The sequence below is a fragment of the Kryptolebias marmoratus genome, linkage group LG7 (assembly GCF_001649575.2).
Source record: "Kryptolebias marmoratus isolate JLee-2015 linkage group LG7, ASM164957v2, whole genome shotgun sequence".
In the NCBI taxonomy this organism is placed as follows: domain Eukaryota; kingdom Metazoa; phylum Chordata; class Actinopteri; order Cyprinodontiformes; family Rivulidae; genus Kryptolebias; species Kryptolebias marmoratus.
Window position 1 is genome coordinate 980898 of NC_051436.1, and position 15650 is coordinate 996547.

A 15650-nucleotide genomic window follows, 5' to 3' on the forward strand; every position below is an offset into this window, starting at 1 on the left:
GTAAACACTTTGTTTTAACACTGGATTTTAACTACTAATAATATACATCCCAGAGTTACATAAACAGAATGTGACTCTATAAGTGTAAAATTAACTCTGCTTTTGCACAAAGTCTGCTAACACCAAAACATTTAACACTTTTGAATTTGCTGTGTAGAGTTTAGTTTTATCTTCTTTTTAAAGGATTATAATGTTTCTACTGCAGCTCATTTAAACAGCTGAAAGTTATTTGTCTCGTATCAAAGTGTTTATAAACTGTATGCAGATGAACTCCTGGGTTATTTAAGTATTCAGTTGGTGTTTTGAAGGATTCTTTAATGAAATGTTGATTCATTCTGTTTGCTGACTTTCCATCAGCTCTTTCTAAAAGTTCTCGACCCTTTCTGTCGTGACCTGCTGGAAGGCCTCTTACAGAGTAATAAAGTCCGTCCGGCCTCTCGTGAGAGGGTGAACCATGCTCTGTGTTCAGCCTCTTCTATTAGACGTCCTCTCAGAGACCACCGGGGACTTTCCAAAGGACCCAAGTCGCACCTTTTGTTTGATCAGGTTTTAGTAATGCAGGCTGCGGTTCTGCTTCTGTCACATCCTCAGCTTTGGTTTTAGTTCGCTGGTTTTCTTTGATGTTTCCTCCGTATTCCTCCAGCCGAGCTTTCTGACACCTGGAGACATTTAGTGTGGATGAGAAAAGGTTTAAAGTCAGACGTGTCACATGAAGGCGAACCGTGCTGAAGGAAGTACATTTCAGCCCTGGCCTCAGGGATGGTGTTTGTTCCTGAACAATAAAACACTCTGGGACAAAACTAACTTTGTTCTGTTGAAGCAAACAGCTGTTGGTCAAATCGTACCCAACTTAGACAAGAGCCCAGAACCTCTCCTCTCCTTGACTTCATCAGAGACCCGTGCTGGGAAAGTGGACCCAGCTGTTGCTTTGGTTCTGCAGGGACCAGATAGACTGTTCCTGGTTCTGAGTGTGGAGGATGAGCGGGTGCTGATGGAGTCAGGGCTGCGGAGGCGTGGCTTCAGGCTGCGGAGGCGTGGCTTCAGGCTACAGAGGTGTGGCTTCAGGCTGCGGAGGCGTGGCTTCAGGCTGCGGAGGCGTGGCTTCAGGCTGCAGCTGATTTCTGAAACCTCTGCTGGTGGAAAACAATGTCTGAAAACTCTCAGCCTGGTAGGAGCCAAAGCAGCAGAAAGCAGCTGAAAGTCACGTGTTTGTTGTCCAGCAGAGGAACTGGAGCGGTTCATGTTCCCCCTGCTGCCCGGCACCCCCCTCACCCCCGTCAGCCTGATGGCCCTGAAGCAGAGTCAGATCGGATCGTCCGTCAGTCTGCTGGAGTACTACTGCCGCAAGAACTACTGGTCCCAACCCGAGTACCACCTGTTCTCCACGCCGGGTCAGGACAACAAACTGCTGCTCCTCTACAAGGTCTGTCCACTCAGAGACACACGTACAACACAACAAGTAAACAAACAAACAAACAAGTTGCTTCAGGAGGCTCACTCACAGATCCCTCAGGATTTGACTCATTTTGTTGGAAATGTTTGGGTTTCTGTGAGACTTGAAGCAGAAAATCCTGCTAGTTTTTACAGAATTGTACCAGTATTTTATAAGAAAACACAACATGCTGACTCAGCGTTCAGACAGTAAACAACAACAACCTCAGGGTCACATCAGGGATTCAACCAGGTTCAGTGTTTCACACCAGGAGGCCTAGAGGCCATGCTGCATTATTACTGAGTGTGTGTGTGTGTGTGTGTGTGTGTGTGTGTGTGTGTGTGTGTGTGTGTGTAGGTGGTGATGCCGTCCACTCGAAGCACCTACATCCCCGACAAGCTGTGTGTGCTGCTGGACGACGCCAAGGAGCTGGCTGCTCAGACCACTCTGTGGAACCTCGGTAAAATCACACACACACACACACCATGAGTCAGCAGCTGACTCCTGTTAGCACGCTGTCAAACATGGACATCCATCCTGTCTGCTTGTTTCAGCTGGAAAGGTTTAATAACAAACTTTCAGCTCAAACAGACAAAAAGATGCAGAGATTATTTATGAATCATCAATAACTAGAACATTAGAAAAGTAGCCCCCCCCCCTGCCAAGAGACATCATCACCATGTGATGTCATAGCTGCACTGATGACATCATCACCATGGGACTGATGACATCATCATCATGTGACATCATCATTGAGGTCGTACTTGAGGCTCTGGATCATTAAAACGTTGTAGGAGCTGTGATCCAGATCACCACTAAAATTTAATCATTTGTTCTCTGTAACAACCTGAACATTTCCTGAAAATTTAATCAAACTCTGTTCATTACTTTTGGAGCCATCTTGTGTACAGACAAACAGAAACACTTACCTCCTCGGTGGAGGTCAGTGATTGGTTCACCAGAAGTCAGCACCTGGTAAAAACTATATGAGGTGTATTTTATGTTTTTAATCAGGGAAATGACCCATTTCTTTTACATAGAACTCAACTTAGACGGCAGTCATCTTCCTGTCGGCACAGGCTGTTTCTGCTTCAGCTTCAACATTACATCATCGCCCGCAGCAATCATGTCTTTCTGCACTGTTGGGTCTTTATAAAACCTCCAGGAAGTAATCACTGGGTCGACATCTACAAGAAGCCACAGCAAAGCAACCTCAGCAAACACAGAAATGACTAAAAGTCAACAACTTTTACAGATATGGATCCAGAACCTGGAGACCTGGTGTGGTGGTCGCTGAGTCATCCCCGACACACAAACACTAAAACGGCTCCAACTCTGTAACTCCTCTGCTTAGGATGAAACGATCAAACCTGTGGTCTGAAAGGTGGCGGGCGATATGCATTCCTTCAGGGAGTCATAGGCCTTTAATCTGTTGGGCCTCAGAGCAGAAAGATGTTTCAGGAATTACAACTTCAGCTTTGTCTTCTGAAGCCGTTGGATGTTAAACTGCTGCTTGGAGGTTTCCTCAGCTGGTGAGGAGTCAGAGTTGGTGCTCAGAGCGTGAAACAGAAATAAACACAGTCGTTGTGATTGAAGAGTCGCCGTTTCTCCCCCTCATCAGTTAAAGCAGCTTCTGTGTCATAAACTGTGACCATCTGAGTTTTAATTACATTTCTGATGAGGTGATAATAATCTGCTGGCAGCTCATGCGTTATCACACACACACACACACACACACTCAGCCCCTGCAGCAGCTCGTGGTGAATCTGTGTTTGCAGAATCACATTTACATCCTGACCTTCATCATTTATTCACATCCACATTATTGTCTCCTCTTCTTCTTCTGCTGTTTAAATCACATCATGCAGGCGGGCTCAGATAGAATCAGAACATTTCCACATCATCAGAACCCAGCGTTAAATATGGCCTGAAGTCGGGCCAATCAGAACCGGCGCTGTCAGGAGTCCAGGAGAACCGTTACAGTTTTTATAAAGAGTTGGTTTGATAAACTTTTCTATTTGTTCTGTTTGAGTTTCATTTTAAACCTGGACTTCAAATGTTTGATTAACAGCAACAGATTAATGAAGCTAAATGATTAAAAACATGAGAAGTGCTGTGTGCATATGTATTCACCCCCTTTGTTGTGACGTTTCAACCATTACCTTCAGAAGCCACAAAATATGCTGAGTCAGCATTCAGACTTTTAACAGTTTATACATCAAAACGTTCGTCTTGATCACAAATAATGGGCTGTGGCTTTAGTGTTTGTAACGTAAATACTTTTAAAATATTTAACTTTATTTACCATTGTTAAATACAACAGACTGAAACCTCTTCAGTTCCAGATCTCTGAAACCTGCTTCTGCTGTCATCCTCTCAGGTTTTAGCTGTGCTGTTGTTCATTTAGGCTTTGAGCTTTTCTTATTTCCTGCCGTTTTCACTTCTGCACCTTCAGAACCTGCGGTTCTTGTCCCGGTTCTGATCCTAAACAAATCTGAGGAGAACTTTCTTACAACCTGTAACACAGACTGAAATCCTCTGAACCCGAGCGCCGCATCGAACCCAGCATCATGTCTGTGACTCGAACATCGGCGTGGAAAAGAAAGTGGGTCAGAACCGTCTCAGAGAGCTGCAGCAGGCGAAGCCCAACATGAGTTGGAGCTGCTTTTAATCAAACTCTTTCACACAAGCATCAATTTTTTATCCCTCTGAATGTCTGATGGTGCTGAAATGTCCCAACTTCTCCTCCTCCCTTCCCCTCCTCATGCTGCCACTCCAGAACCAGAACCAGAACCAGAACCCCATGAGCTCAACATGGAACCCGGAGTTAATGAGAAGTTAAGAGACGACTCTGAGAAGCTTAAAGCTGAAACCAAACAGAATCAGAATGAGCAAAAAGGAAAGCTAACCTAAAAGCTAAAATTAGCATGAGAAGGTAAAAATGGAGCCAGTTTGCTGAAGCAGATGGTTTTAAAGGAGCTGAAGTGATCTCAGTGGTATATAAAGTTAAATAACACTAAAACTACTCAATTACAAATGGAACGGTTAAAATAAATGCAGAAGAAGAAACAGGAGGACTCAGACTTTCAGCTGTTTGGCTGCAAACGTCTCAGCTTGGATTTGAATTAAACTGCAGTCGTTAAATTGACACCAAGTCACACATCAGGGTCAGAACGACAAATTATGTCATGAAACATCAGCAAGAAATGGATGTGAGATCATTTTACCAGCACTGTAACCAAACATGCACGTTTAAATTCAACCACAAGTTCATTTAAAAGAAAAAACACAGATTTGAGCAACTTTAACTGAGATTCTCCCTGAACCTGTTTCTGTGCAGAACGGCCTTCCTGGTTGGACTGTGTGACCAAACATGAAGTGTCCTCATGTTTGTCCCCTCCTCTCCCTCCAGACTCCTCCGTCCTCAGCGGCGACCCGCTCAGCAGGGCCTCGTCTCCGCTCGCCATGTCCCCCTCCGACGGCAGTCCCGGTGTCCTGACCTGCGGCGGGCGAGCCTTCACCTCCTGTCTCCCTCCTCCTCCTCCGTCCCCCTTCCCCATCACCACGTCCCAGCCGCAGCAGCTCTACATGAGCCCCCCGTCACCCTTCTACTGAGGGCGAGAGCACAGGTGAAGGAAGCTGAAACTGTATGTGTGTGTTATCCTCAGAGCGCAGGTGGACTGGACTTTAGGCTTTTATTTGTTCCTGGTCCAACTAAATATGAAACACAAGTTCCTCAGTGGTGTTCACAACCTGATTCCATGACCGTCTGCCTACAACATGAAATATCAATGAAACCACAGCATTTTCAGTTTATTTAAACCTCATATATGGTCTGATCAGAGACCAGAGACAGGACAGGACAGGACAGGACAGATGGAGTCCAACCCAGAGACTGAAAAAGGAGGACAAGAAAGACAACTTCCTGCTTGGTTTTTGTTTTTCTCCGGTTTTATAGTTGGAGTCAAAAGATAAAAACGTGCTTGAGTCGTTTTAAGTTTTAACACTCAGCTAACAGGTCAGCCATAACATTATGACTACTAACAGGTGTGAAACGTTCTAAGGTTACTGAATGGTGACAAACAAAGACCCTAATCTGACATGATGACAGTTACCTCAGATAAATACGTATTAATTGATCAGTTGGGTGTTAACCCTTCGTCTGAAGGCAGCATGTGTGGAGCAATAAGATAAAAAACAGTTTGCTCTGTCCCTTCAGGGTTTGTTACTTGTTGGAGACGCTCCAGCTGATCTGAACCTTCGGTTACTGGAGCTGCTGTTTGACAGCAATAAACTAAATCTAACCTAAAGTTGATGTCCTGTCCTCTGGTTCCCTCAGCACTTTGCTTTTAGCCTCAACAGGCAGCCGAGTCCAGCTGAACACCGGCTGCTCTGAGACCAGCTGCTCAACATAATGGAACATTTAGCAGCTAAAGAAACAAATGATTTCCCTCAAGAGAAAATTAGGAGATTAATGGGCTAAGATTCATCATAGAGGCAAAAAGGGACTTAAGAGGTGTTATAATAAAAAATAGTGTTTTATCAACGTTTGTCAACAGATGTCATAAAGAAGAAAGAAATAACTGAAGCTAAATGTTTTACAGCATTTTGTTAACTAAAACGTAAACTTAGCAAAATGTGGTAAAACATTTAATGTGGTTGAAAAAGGCTGAAGTTTTAGCTTATAGTAACTGTAGCAGTACTGTGATGTCACTATGACATCATTACCTGTAATTCATTGATGATGTCATCACCTCTGATGTCATCAGGGAAATGAAAAGGAACTTCCTGTGATGTCATGGATGACATCACAGAACAGAGTTTATAAATAGACCCCGTCTCCATCAGTTCCAGCAACATTTTCATAATGGCTCGCAGGTACAGACGCAGACGCGGCGGGGCTTCTCCACCCCGGCGCAGACGCAGGGCGGCTCCTCACTCCGTCCGCAGGCGTGGCAAAGCCCACAGGGCCCAGCCCGTCCGCAGGCGCAGGAGGGTGTACCGGCGGCGCCACTGACCATTTCAATAAACGTGTAGCACTCGCATCATAAAACTCCCAGCTGGGGGTTTCTTGTTACAGGAGGAAGGAAACTGGTAACTGTCCTACCTCCCTGGAGTTAATACCTCCTTGATTTATTGCTTCAGAATTTAATAATTCTGAAGCAAAATTATTTACAAAAAGCATCAGTAATCATTAAAATGACATATTGGCTTGAATTTGAAGAAATTTAACATCCTCTTCCTAAATAAAGTCCAATAAAATGACCTTATGTGATGTATGTTCAGAAGCACTTCCAACCTGAGGAAAAACACCGAAGTTACAATATGACAGGAAACAAACTGGTTATTTATATATTTTATCTGTTATGTTTATAAACAGAGGCGTAACAGCAGGAAGGAAACTGGTAACTGTCCTGCCTGGATAGTTGGTGTCAGATGTCAGGAATCAGGACATCTGACACCAACTACATCCCAAATATATATCTGCTGACATGGTGAAGCCCCCCGGGTCCACCACGTGTGTGTGTGTGTGTGTGTGTGTGTGTGTGTGTGTTATGGTAAGGGTGACAGAAGCCTTCAGTTTGTAAAAGCAGTCGTGTCGTTGCAGGAGGTCTTCATCCAGCGGAGGACCAACAGCAGCCGATGAAGAGGAGGAGGAGAGGGAAAAGGCAGGAGGGTCTTTTTATTCTGACTAGCAGCTGAGTGTTTGTCCCCCTCTGGTTTTAAAGTTGTATCTGTGTTCGAGAAGAATGAGGGAGGCAGAGTTTGGTGTCTCAGCTTTTAGAACCCTGACTGACTCATTCCGCTCCGCTTCTCTGTGTACAAAGTTCCTCCTTTTCTTGCTTTGTTCACATTGGAAACCTTTTAATGTGGGAACTGAGGAGAGACGACACATTTTGAGTTTCAGTCTTATTCATCCAAACCACACTGCAATTAAATGTTGTTTTTTACCTTAACTCGGTTTAACGTTTAGAAGAATTTAAAGACTGAAGTGAAACCAGGTCTGGACAGAGTAGAGAGCTGGTGTGTGTGGTGTTTTGTTGTGGAAGTGACCCTATTTATTAAAAATGATAAAAGTATCAAATGTTTTCAACAAATATAAAAGATGAACATTTTAGTGACTTCAGTTTTAATCTTATGGCCCAAACATTGAAAATGATTTAAATAAAACACTCATTTATTTACTTTTATTTGTCTGAATCACATTTGTTAGAAGACTTTTATTTTGTTGATTCTGAACAAAATGGTCGACATTTTTGTTCATAAACCGTAGAAGAGTGAAGAGAACAGAGATCGAAGCTGCTGCCAGTGGCTCACTAGGTTACCATGGTGACAGCTGTGTCTGTCACTCCCTGACAGCAGTCTTAACAAGACAGGCAGACAGGAACAGGGGAGACAGTCGCTGTGTTTTATTCCTCTGAAGCTGAGAGGCGAGACTCAAACCAGTCAGCATTAAACGGACTGGAGAAGTGAAATTTGAATTTATTTCCATCTCTGACTGGGTTTGATCCCGTTTGCTCGACTCCTTCCTGTCGGGATCCAAACAGCTTTGTGTCTGCAGGTTCTGCAGGTTCTGCAGGTTCTGCAGGTTCTGCAGGTTCTGCAGGTCCTACAGGTCCTGCAGGTTCTGCAGGTTCTGCAGGTTCTGCCTGCTGTGTAACAGACATCAGAGCCGTCTGTCTTTATGCTATAGATTATTTGCTATGATCAGCTGTTCTCAGCCTAGCAGCCTCCATCCTGTGATTTCCTGGCTGCTGCCTTCCTCCTAACATTTAAAGGTTAGTTTTCATATTTAGGAGACGACCTCTGACCCCAGCTGCTGCTGCTGCTGCTGCTGCTCGTTGAGGAAGAAAACTCAATGTAAAAACGACACAAAGACTCAGAGATCTGTCTGTTCGGCCGATGGCCCACGCTCGGGTTCAGCTTCCTCCGTGTTCACAGAAAAGTTCTGTTAACGCTCCCAGAAGCAGAACAGGAGAAAGTTCTGCTTTTTATTTGTGTGTTTTTAATTAAAAGAGGTCTGAACCGTGAACATGAGCAGATGAAGAGGCATCTCTGGTGGAACTTTAATGAGCTCCTCTGGAACCCAAGTTTGATTTTCATCCTTTTCATAACTTTGACTTTCTGGACCTGTCCTCTGTGGGAAGAACTTCTGGTCAAAGGAAGGAGCTTTGACTTGTCCTCAAGGAGGCCCCAGGAGACAGCCGTCCTGAGGGGACGTCCTGTGGATTCCAGCCCAGCAGGACTCCATGCTGGTCCTGATGAATCCTCTCTGCACTCGACTTCAGCGAGGAGAACTGGTTTCTGTCACTACTGAATTAAACCAAACGTGCTCGTTAAAAAACTCAGATCAGGATTCAGACTGACTCAGACCTGCAGAGTCAGCACGATTTAAGATGGCCGTCACAACTAATCAATCAGAGCAAACACAAACACACACTCTGTGACCTCCGTCTGCAGCTCTGGGATGAGAGGCGGCGGGCGATAAGCATTCCTTCAAGGACTGCTCCCAGTTTTTATCAGATTGAAGTTTCAGAAAGTCATCTGTGGGCCCAGGATGCTTCCTGTGAAGTTCAGCAGCAGAGGTTGATGACAGGAAGTCCTCCGGGCCCCGCGGAGACACGGTGAAGGGAAATAATCCTTACTTACCTCTGCAGACATCTGATTCCTCGGTCCTCCTGCTGCCGCTCCGAGCAGAACAACGTTTCTGCTCTTCAGACAGATGAAGGAGCTCAGGGTTCCTCCCAGGAGGAGGAACCAGGAGGAACCAGGAGGAACCATGAAACATGGCCGCCCTGCTTCCAGCAGCATCCCAGACAAAACAAGCAGCTTTAACTCTCACTTTCAGCTGTTCTTCTCCTCCTTTTAGCTGTTAGCTAGTATTTTACTCCGTTTGGCTTTTACCTGCGTTCTGAAATCTCATAAACAAATCAGTCATTTCAACTGAGGAAATAAACAACAGCAACACACTGTGAAGCACCCCTACTTCTTTTAACAACAGTCTGTTTAAAGTAGCAGAACAGTAGCTAAAAGCTAAAAGATGCATCAGAAGATATTTAAAACAAATACTTCAAAGAGAATGTTTGGAGGGAACTGAAGAGATCTGAATGTATTTCAAGTATTTGTGAATAAAGTGAAATATTTTGAAAACCATAAAAGGAAGAGAAACGAGACAGAGCAGCAGCTCCTGGATCAGCTGAAGGTTCTGACGTACGATCGGCTGAAACAGCTGAAACTCAGCTGAATGCCCAGACAGAGTGCAGCTGCTGCCTCAGGGTTCAGACACGGCGGAGGTGCTGTGGTGCCCTGACCTGAGCGTGGAGAGAGTCACTCCAACCCGACAGACTTCTGATCCGATCCCAGCGCCTGTGGCCGAGCTGTAACGGTTTTCCTGACAGGCTGGAAGCTTCCGCCGGGAGGAACGCTGAATCTGCTGCCGCTTTGATTGACAGCTCGTCAGGCGCCGCCGCAGCTTCCTGTTTGACAGCCATCATCAGCCCGGTGGGGGTCCTCGGCAGGGGGCGGATCACATGGGACCCTGTTGCCATGGAGACGGGAAGCTGTTCTGGCACCCTGCCTCCATGTTAGTGATGTCACGCTAAGCCTGGCTCTGAGGATGTTAGAGATCTCAGATCGTTCTGTTTTATCTGCAGAGCGGCGGGCGATCATGTTTTTACCTGGATCTGTGTGTTTGTGTCTCTGTTAGCAAAATATATCCTGAACCTGTGGATGGTTTTTAGTGAAACTTTAGGACAGTAATTATTGGATGATTGACTTTTAGAGCTAATCAACCTAATTTAAGAAGGAAGTCCTTCCTCCAGGAGCCTTTCCACCTCTTCAGTAGATGAAGTTTCCACTCCGTCTGTCCTCAAACACGCCTCCTGTGGCCTGCTGAACATTAAAAGCTGCAGCAGGTTTCAGGCAGACACACCTTCTCTCCTCCCAGGCGTCAGCAGGACCTCCAGCCCTCCGAGGGTTCCTGTTCCTCTGAAACCAGGATCTGTTGCCTCATCAGACCCGCTGCTCTCCTCCATCAGGGCTGAGGTGGAGGGAACGCTCGGGCTCCTCCCAGCTGCAGATGTTTCCAGATGTTTTCAGCTCCTTGTTTAGCCTCCAGCTGTCAGTCTGACCTGCGCAGCTCTCGGCTCGTATCAGCTGCAGCTCAAACAGTTTAATGTTTGATGTCAGGCCGTCAGGCGGGTTTTAGCCTCACGTATCAAACAGACGAGCTGGGTGTTCTCTGCAGGGAGTTCAGCTTGTTGGATGGTTTATATTCACAGGCAGAGATACCAAACCCGACCAGAACCAAGACCCAGTCTGGTTGTTCTGAAGAAGGTCTCATTGTGTTTCTGTAGTTTTTATCTAATATCAGTTTGGATGTTTCTTTGTTTAATTTAATTTCCTTTCTTGGTAGCTGTTTAGTTTTGGTTTCCTCCTCTCCCTGATCTTTACCTGAGGTCACCTGCTGCTCGTCACCTTCCTGCAGACACGCCCACACTGCAGACACGCCCACACTGCAGACACGCCCACATGGGGGTGTTTGACAGCAGGTTCTTCTGGGTAATCATAGGGTAACAGCTGTAGGAGCTGTAGTTTACTCAGACTTTGATCCTGTAATTAAAGCGTCCAGGCAGATCAGTCAGACTCGCTCTAACACTGACCTTTGACCCTGACACACCTCCAGGGTCAGATGCAGGGGTGGAAATTAAAAATTTCATTAAACCTCCAAGAACTGAAGTTATAAAAACATTCGCTCTTCTGCTGCGATGATCTGTTTAACCCTGTTAGTGGTTTAGTTTTGTGTTGCAGCTCATATCAGCTGTTTGGGTCATTTTGTCTTTTTGTTTTTGTTTGTTTTTGTTTGTTTGTTTGTTTATTGTTGTCCTCTTCAGCCTCTTTTAGCTGTTTTCCTTGTTTTTTTACTTCTTTGTTGAAATTTGTTCCATTTTGATGAATTAACGCCTCAGAAAGTTTAGTTTTGGTTAAATGTTGTTTATTTGTGAACATTTTATAATTCTTGTCGTCTTATTTTTGGTTTTTATTTGATTCTAATTCTCTTAGTTTTTGTTGTCTCATTGTTTGTTGTGGAGGTGACCGGTCTAGGACCCTCCTCTCCCTCAGAGGGTTCTGGTTCTGCCCGGGTTCTCCTCCCGATCAGATGTCTGAACCTCGTCAGCGGACTTGTTTCTCAAGGGGGGGGTTCTAACCCGAGCCCACGCTTTAATTGTTGTGTTTCAGCTCAGCTCCTCCTTCTCTGGAGCAACAGACGAGACCCGGACCCATCCGTCCGTCACTCAGAACCAGGACTCCCAGATATCTGAGCCCTGACCCGGAGGGACCGTTTTCTGTGCATCCTGTGAATTCTGCAGATGAAGAGCAGGACTCAGATACATGTTTTATTTCCTGACTCTGGGTCCAGGTGAAGGTTGACCCGGTCTTCATCATCAGCTGAGACGTCTCCAGAACATCTCGTTAACGCAGATGAAGCTTCCATGCTCCCAGATGTCACAGGTTCAATCCCTCATTAGTGAAGCTGAATCTCACCTTCAATCCATCTGGGTCAGATTCCTTCAGTTGCTCCTGACCCGATCCTGACCCGATCCTGACCCAGAGACTAAAACCAGCAGCCGGCTGTAATTAAAGGTTTAATTAAGAGTCAATCAATGAAAGCAGCTTTAGTTCCAGCCTCCATCAGAGCTGTTTGTTCGTTCAGAGCTGGGAGGAAGTGTTTTTATTCACTTCATCATTTTCTGTTTATTCACTCACTGTTGGGTTTCATTTATCCAGGTTTTATTTTGAAATTCTGTCTTAATGCACCAAAAGTGGCTTCAAATAAATATTTGAAATAAAAACAATTTAGATAATTTATCTGTAGCTACAGCAACATCAATCATTCATAACTGAAGGAGAGGATTAATATTAATATTTGTCCTGACGTTCAGGAAACAGGAAACAGGAAGTAGTTCCTGACTACAGCTGGTTTTTGAGGAGCTGAAGCTTTTAGCTCAGATTGTTCTTATTTTGGTAAATATGGGAGGATTTCCCTCTAAATGCTGCACATTTAGATTATATTTATGAGGTTTATTCATCATATTACCTCAGTTAAAAAGAAGTAAACTGTCCCAGAGAGGACACGTCCTTCAGCTGATGTCTCCGCTCCTCCTGAGGAGCAGCAGTTCTCCTCTGAGCTCCTCCAGCCTTGGAGGAAACTTCTCTCAGCTGCTTGGATCCAGGTTCTGGTTCTTCCAGTCAGGATCCGAACCTCCGGACCACAGAGCAGCCTGCTCGGTGGAGCAGTGGAGCGGTGGAAGAGCGGGGTGCAAACTTGTGTTGCTGTTCCTCGTTTTGTTGCATTTAAAACATCTTTTCTCTCTCAGCAGGAAGACCTTCAGTGTTTATTAATGCTACTTCCTGTTGGCCGTCCAATCACACGTTAACAACCAGACGTTACTCTGACCTGTTCCACGTGGAGCCCGGCGGGACTTCCTGCAGTCAGACACCTGCAGAAGGACATAGAGATCCTTGCTCCTTCCAGCGTTCTGCGGTGGAGAACCTCGGAGAACCTCGGAGAACCTCGGCCTCAGACTCGGATCCCGGCTGCTTCACACTCAGAACTTTTTGTTTCAAACAACTTTTCCTGAATCACTGGTGGGTAAAAACAGCCACACCTGGAATGCAAACACAAACCTTTTATATGAACTCTTCTGGCACCACGTTAAAACTTAAAAACTGATTTTTCTTTTCCTCTGTACGACTGTCTGTGTTTCCCCTCCTGGATTTATTGGTCCATAAACAGTGGCAGGATGGAAACGCTCTGAAGCGATGGTAGAATGACTGCCCATTATTCCTGCTCCGCCCGCTCCGCTCGCCGCCGTCTGCAGGCCCATCAGTCTGAGCAGCAACAGCACCAGAACCGTCAGGAAACGTTCTGCCTGAGTTCCTCTCAGACGGCAGCCAATCAGACAAACGACCAGTTTTGGGTGGTAATTCAGGGCCGTTTGTTTCTGCGAGATATGGCCGTGTTTTATTTCCTGTCATGGTTTCAGGTCCGTTACTGCGTCTGAAATGAGTCCTGGTGTCTCAGAGGGAAACACCAAGAGAAGAAGAACTGGAAACACTTCATCTTTACTCTACACGTTCTCAGAGTTCCTTCCTGAGTGAAAGGACCGCTGGAAGTAAAAACTGAAACAGTTCAGCCGTTATTCTTCTGGTTCTGGTAAAATATTCAGCAGAAAAAAACATTTCTCCATAAACACCAGTGAGATTCTGTTGAAAGGAGTCCAGTTTCTGCAGCTCAGACTTTGACTGAACTGAGTTTCAGATGTTTAACAGTTTCACAGAATCTCAGGATGATGGAGGATTTTTACCACAGAAAGCTCAACCAGACTCTTAGTTCTATTATCTTCACCTTCCCTCCTCAGTTTATGCATCACAGCGTGGATATTTCTGTCTCTCTGCCCCCCCCCCCCCCCCCCCCCCCCCNAAGATTTCTGATTGAAGTTTTTCTGCCACGTCCGCTTTTTGTCGCACCAACGTGACACCCTCCTCCTCGAGGTCAGAGGTCACCCAAACCCTCATAGACTTCCATCGTGTCTGGAGCTGGAAGTGAAGGCTCTTCTAACCTCCTCCATCAAACACCAAACAAATCAAACTTCACTCCAGGAGTTTGTTTCAACACGACTTTAGTTTAACAGGGATTTATTTTTATTTTTAGGTTTATTTCTACTAACTGTCATATTAGTTTTAGCTGCTGGTTTGGTTTATTATCTGTTCTGCTTTTAGTTTTTGTCTCCATCATTTTAAGTTTAACCATCCAGTTTCTATCCAGTGTTTAATGAGTAAATAATTCATGTTTTCACTCAAACAGAATCAGTTCTGCCTCAGCTGTCATTTTAAAATAAAACATTTCTTCATTTTCCCGGTTCGACTGGAGGTCTGAACCTTTCTGATCCAACTGATGACGGTTTCATTAGTTTCCAGCAGATCTGATCAGAGCTGATCCAGTTACTGGATGCAGAGATCTGCTCCGCCTCATGATCTGATGGTGTCATCGACCTGTAATCACATGAGCTGAACTCCATTAAAGACCACTTTTCTCCTCCGCCGTCCAGTTTAATACTAAATTATCCCAAGAATTAGGTGGAAAGTTAACATTTTGAAACAGCTGCCAGGAGCCTGATGTGCTGCTTCATTCAGCTGAACAGAAGCTTTATTTTTGTTAGCTTGGAGGCGTTTGTCATCAGAGAAGGATGAACAGGACCGGAACAGGACCTGAACAGGACCGGAACGAGGGCCGGCTGCAGGTCAGAGCTCAGATACGTGGCCTCGCATTCGTGGAAAAATAAAAACAGTCTCATTTAGTTTTTGTCTTTGTGTGGAGCAACCTTTGAGGGGAAGAATCGTCGCTGACCTGATGGGAGTCTGTAGGTTTCTGCCTCTGACTCCTCAGCTGTGTGTCAGAATAACTTCTGATGCTTTACAGGAATTTGTTCTCACTTTCAGGAACAGATGCTGTTTTATTGGGATCAATCTTTGAGCTCTGAACTATTATTACCTGCCGAAGAAATTAAATGATTCTGGGACAGGATACATGCTGGTTGGATGGGTTATAAATGGCTGCCTGAGGACACAGGAACATGGAAAGGTTAAAATATAGACTTTATACAAGCAGCCGTGTCATTACCCTCACTGCCACCTCCTCTCATTTCCTCTGTTTGACAGCTTTTAAATGGGAATAACAAAAAAAAGGTACATCATCAGTCATTTGACTATTTTAGATTCTAATTTAAATATGAAAAGAACAAGTAGAAACTGCAATTTTCCTGCCAGCGTTGCCAAAACAAGTTTTTCTACAAACCCACCGATACAGACACACGAGCTTCACTGTTTCTGACGAAGAGAAGGAGGAAAACAATCAAATATAGAGATTTCTGCAGGCTGGAGGCTCAGCATCCTCCTCCGAGGGTCCACACAAAGATCCCTCGCTCTGCCATCAATAAAGAGATACTAAACTGCACAGGCAGCAGTCATATATTACAGCTGAGGACATCGAGCCGTCAGCTGTGATTTAAGCTTCCAGGCAGAGGAAAGTTTGGTCAGGATACAAACATCCAAACAAGCCTTTAATGACCGTCTAATGTCAGAACGTCTCATTCAGTCATTCAGACAAACTGGATTGTTTTTCCAGGTGCGTTAATGTCACATCTACCCCCCCCCC

At 45.1% G+C, this 15650-nt stretch overlaps 1 protein-coding gene across 2 annotated transcripts in view; it reads left to right on the plus strand.

Annotated features, from left to right (window-relative positions):
- Positions 1-7623, plus strand: part of rbm46 (RNA binding motif protein 46) — a 15880-nt gene extending 8257 nt beyond the window's left edge. The window contains exons 8-11 of one of the 2 annotated variants that reach the window (XM_017436984.3): positions 1221-1423; positions 1790-1892; positions 4845-5061; positions 7041-7623. In XM_017436984.3, the coding sequence (XP_017292473.1) occupies positions 1221-1423; positions 1790-1892; positions 4845-5047 (509 nt within the window). In that variant the 3' untranslated portion in view covers positions 5048-5061; positions 7041-7623. The remainder of the gene's footprint in view (positions 1-1220; positions 1424-1789; positions 1893-4844; positions 5062-7040) is intronic. The other variant, XM_025010785.2, reaches the window with a different exon arrangement.
- Positions 7624-15650: the final 8027 nt, after the last annotated feature.